The sequence below is a fragment of the Clinocottus analis genome, unplaced genomic scaffold (assembly GCF_023055335.1).
Source record: "Clinocottus analis isolate CAN_PGR_092001 unplaced genomic scaffold, fCliAna1.0.p SCAF_3, whole genome shotgun sequence".
NCBI classification, from domain to species: Eukaryota; Metazoa; Chordata; class Actinopteri; order Perciformes; family Cottidae; genus Clinocottus; species Clinocottus analis.
The window spans coordinates 21789333-21794012 of NW_027176042.1; the positions used below are offsets into that span (position 1 = coordinate 21789333).

Sequence of the window (4680 nt, forward strand, 5' to 3'; positions counted from 1 at the left end):
ATACTATTAAATATACACAGAAAACTAAAAGTAGCAATCTGTGAATTATTTCTGATATTATTCACTTCATTAAGATTGTTATGTTTTTACTGTCCAGAGGGAGGACCAAGTCCTTGATCCTTCAGTCACCAGGCCTCCAGTCTTTGTCCCGAGTCAAGTCCTGAGTCAAGTCCCAAGTACTGAGCCAAGTCCTGAGTCAAGTTCTGAGTCAAGTCCTTGTAATCAGAGGAACTAGAAGTCTTCCTCTACGTAGTTGTTGTGTTTACATCTCTTTATTATTTTCTGCTGTTGCCTTCCTGAATGAAATAATAAAAATTCCAAAACGGGAATATTTTCAACAAAACCTATTTTTATATAACTATCCTCTACAATATATCTTAGATATGTGTATCTTATAAAGTATGATTAACACTCAAACTATGATACTGAGTCAGTAAAATGAATACATTGTGTGCCGTGGACCAGTTGAAGTTGCTCTGTGGGACAAAACAACAATAATAATAACACAATAAACCAGCCAACAGCAGTTACAATGAAAGCAGCACAAATATGAATCCATAAATATCAGATAATAATAAAACCTTTTACTGATCAATCAATACTTGTATTCTACTGATAATACTGACATGCTTTTACTTTAGTCAAGGTTATGAACGCAGGACTTTAACCTTCAGAGTGTGGTATTAGTACTTTGCAGTAAAGTTCGACATCATGTACACCAAGCGGGCCTCCATCTACTGTAGGAGAGGGCAATGAGGAGGGGGAGTTCTCAGAGGCCAGAGAGGATATGGCCGCCCTGGAGAAGGACTACGAGGAGGTGGGGCTCAGCACCGGGGACAACGAAGAGGAGGGGACGAGTACTAGACCTGAGGGAGAGGAGGGGGACGAGTACGAGACCTGATGAAGAGGAGGGGATGTGATGAAGAGGCTCCTGTGGTGTGTTGAACAGACAGGAAGTGCAAGCGTTAAAGAGGAAGTAGAGTGGGTCATATCGTGAAGATGTTTATTTTCATGAATGAGTTCAAATGTTAAATGTTTTTATCCTTCATGTGGTAAAGTGTTAAAGTTCTGTATGCAATAAAGTTTATGTGGCCTGTTTATGACCAGTTGTATTTATTATTATTATTATTATTATTATTATTATTATTGTGACTTGTGTTTCTGGTGATGAATCAAGCCAGTAGAAGCAATAACATTTTAATTATTCTACAACTATTTTACTGATTGATCAGTTAAATAATAATTTCTTCCAGAAAATACTGTCGGCATGTAATTATATATATATATATGTATATATATATATATATATATATATATATATATATATATATATATATATATATATATATATATATATATATGTCTATATATCTATATAAATCTATATAGATATATATACATATATATATATAGATATTTATATATAGATATAGATATAGATATATAGATATATGTATATATTATAATGCAGCCGAAACCCAAAGATCAAAGTCTTTAAATCTTGAATAAAGAAATGTAAATATAACGTTTCTCTCTTAACTACAGCAGCAAAGCATTGTGGGAAAACTACATGAAATATCTTCTCAGATTCACAACAGTTAAAAGTATCGTTTAACTCAATAACTACAAACCCCATGATGCACCGGGAACCCTCAGCTCTCTGCGCATGCGCCGCCTGGTAAAAGCGGAGCACCGAGCGTGTTTTCGGTGAGTTTGTCCTCGAGGAGCCACGAGCCGGTTGAACCTCCGTCAGTGACGTCACGGAGCCAGCAGCATGCACGCGCTTCCTCTCGTGTGTCTGTGTGTCCTGATCCGGACAGGAGCAGCTGCTGCTGCGCGCCGTGAGCTTTATACATCTTATTCATATATTTATATTATATATTTATATTTATGTGGATATAGTGGTGATGATCAGCTGGTTGACGTGTTTAATATATAACATATATATTTATGTGTATATAGTTTTGATCATCGGGCTTCTCGCAGCTGTTTGACATAATATAGTTTAATATATAATATAGGATATATATAATGTATATATGCATATAGTTGTGATGTCATCGGCTTCCTGCAGCCTCTATGGGCGTGGACCCCCTGCAGAGAACAGCTGAGAGGATTCACTGCAGGATGAAGATACAGGATATTACTATGATATGACATGACAAATTAATAATGACAACGCAATAATGTCAACAATGAAGAATAGTTAAATGAAATAACAATAATGATGCAAAAAGGATACAAAAAGATTAATCAAATGGCATAATAATAATAAAAACAATCAATTAAATTACAATAATAGTAATGATAGTAATATGAAATAAGCAGCAGAGGACGTTGGTTCTCATGATCTCAGTTCTTCAGGTGTTTTCAAGCTGCAGCTTGTTGACGTGTTACTACAGAAAGAGATTATATTAGTATTATAATAATAATAATAATATATATATATATATATATATATATATATATATATATATATATATATATATATATATATATTAGAATATCACATAGTATTATAATTATATATATATCCTTCTTTCCTCCGGGAGTGAGGCAGAGAGTCGAGTGAAGTGCTGAGTCATCATCACTGGAGAGAGAGAGAGAGACGGTTAACTGTTGCTCTCATGAGCGAGGGAGGAGACCGAAGAGATGTGAACACATGAAGATGATGACGTCATAATGATCGTTAAAAGATGGAGCGATAAACAACACAGTAAAACAAATAAAGAGAATGAATGAAATGAAAACAGATAAGAAGCAGAACATAGATGTATTCAACCAAACGCCAGTAAACAGGTTTGTCTCTGGCTGGTTTCTGGATGACAGCAGGAAGCTGCACAGCTCGGTGCTACAAGGCAGGTCACTACGTGTCTGAAGGAGAGCGAGTGGGACGAACAAGAGATTTAATCGCTCGGACCTGAGATTACACGCTGTTAAAGAAGGGAGAAGTAGATCAACCACATAGAACCAAACGACAGGTGAAAGGTAGGAGGCAGGAGTTAGAAGGTAAAGGGTAGGGAGCAGAGGTTAACAGGTTAGTTAACCCAGAGTTCAGGGTTAGGTAAGTCAGAGTTCAGGTTTAGTTAAGTCAGAGTTCAGTGAGAGGTTTCTGGTGACATCATACGTTGATGTTTGATAACAACAACAAACCTCCGTCTGAACTTCTGGGTTGTTTTTGTGTTCCAGGACCAGAACTCATCAAAGTGGAACAAGACAGCGACGCCATGTTGCCTTGTTCCCTCGGCAACAAGCAGAACATGGAGTCTGGTCTGTTCCACTGGAAGAAAGCCTCTGATGGAGACCAGCTTCCGAAGGAGGTCTTCTTCTACGAGGCGCCTTCTTCTCACTACAACAACGGCCTCGATGGTCAAAGCGACCAGTTCAAAGGACGAGTCGCTTTTTTTCCAGATGAGCTGAAACACGGCAACGCCTCCATCGTCATCAGAAATACCAAGATGGCCGACGCCGGAAACTACACCTGTGCTTTTCCACGTCTCCAGACACCCCAAACCTTCTACGTTGAACTGATTGTTGGTGAGTACGTTAGTATGTTCAAGATGTCCGCTCGTCTTCTAAAATCTCAGCCGTCTGTACCAAAAGTACAATAGATGTCACGTGACCAAAAGTACAATAGATGTCATGACCAGGGTCCAGATGAAAGCAGGTCCAGATGGAACCAGGACCCTGTAGACCTGTGGTCTGAAACCCAGAGTCTGGACTCTAACTGGTCTTGTTTAGTCCTGCAGATCCAGTCTGAACCTCTTGAGGCTCATTCAGGACACTAACTGGTCTTGTTTTGCCCTGCAGGTCCAGTCTTAACCTCTTGAAGCCCATTGTGATGCTGAGCCTTTCTGTCGCTCGAGGCTTATTATGAAGCCAGCGGGAGCTGGAGGCCCTGGGGCCTGTAGACCACATGACCAGGGAGGAACCCCTCAGCAGGTTCATCCGGCGTGCCGGTCTTACTTCAGGCTCCCGAGGACTTGAGCTGGTCCAGCATGACCCGGGTCACATAGAAGCTCTCTTTTAGTTTCATGTTCAGCTGGTGTTTTAATGCAGTAAACGGTCATAATGAGGGCCATGGGGCAGAAACCCACAGCCTCCCTCCTTCCTCTTATCGGCCATCTCTCTACCAAGTTTGAAGCTTTTAGACTGAAGTGTCTCTGAGATATTTTAGAAAGTGCATTACAGAGCGCCTCCAGCAGAGGACTCCAGCTCTCTGTAAAACTGTTTAAAAGTGACCAATTAATGAGAATGAATCTCTTCAAGATTCTTAAATAAAGTCCCAAAGTGGTAAATATGACTATTACAATATGTTGTTACTGTTTAAATACAGATTTAAATTTTAATTATCATTGAATTCCAGCTCCATAAACATGTAAACACAGTTTCTCTGTAAAGTGGGCGTGTCCCCGCCGCAGGAAGTCCCGTGACGTTAACTTTCTTATATGGGCAGGCAGGTAATTTAACTGGCAACAGACTCTGCTTGTTTTCACGGTGCTGACTTCTCATTGGATGAGAGCAGCTGTCAATAAGTCACACGTGGAGCGCGCGTGAAGATGCGCTTCTGTGATTGGTTGATTGAGTTAAAAGTCCGGTAGGTCCGTCGCCGTAGATCGTACAGAGCTGCTGATTGGTTCATCTACTTCCTGGTTGCGCGCTGGTTTCAGAGACGCGGAC

General features: G+C 40.0%; 1 protein-coding gene across 1 annotated transcript; it reads left to right on the top strand.

Moving 5' to 3' along the window:
- Positions 1-1680: 1680 nt before the first annotated feature.
- LOC137796104 (CD276 antigen homolog) lies at positions 1681-3830 on the top strand. The gene is made up of 3 exons (XM_068593787.1): positions 1681-1841; positions 3190-3537; positions 3811-3830. Exons 1-3 carry the CDS (start codon positions 1775-1777, stop codon positions 3828-3830), a joined length of 435 nt encoding a protein of 144 aa, XP_068449888.1. The 5' UTR covers positions 1681-1774.
- The last annotated feature ends 850 nt before the right edge of the window (positions 3831-4680 follow it).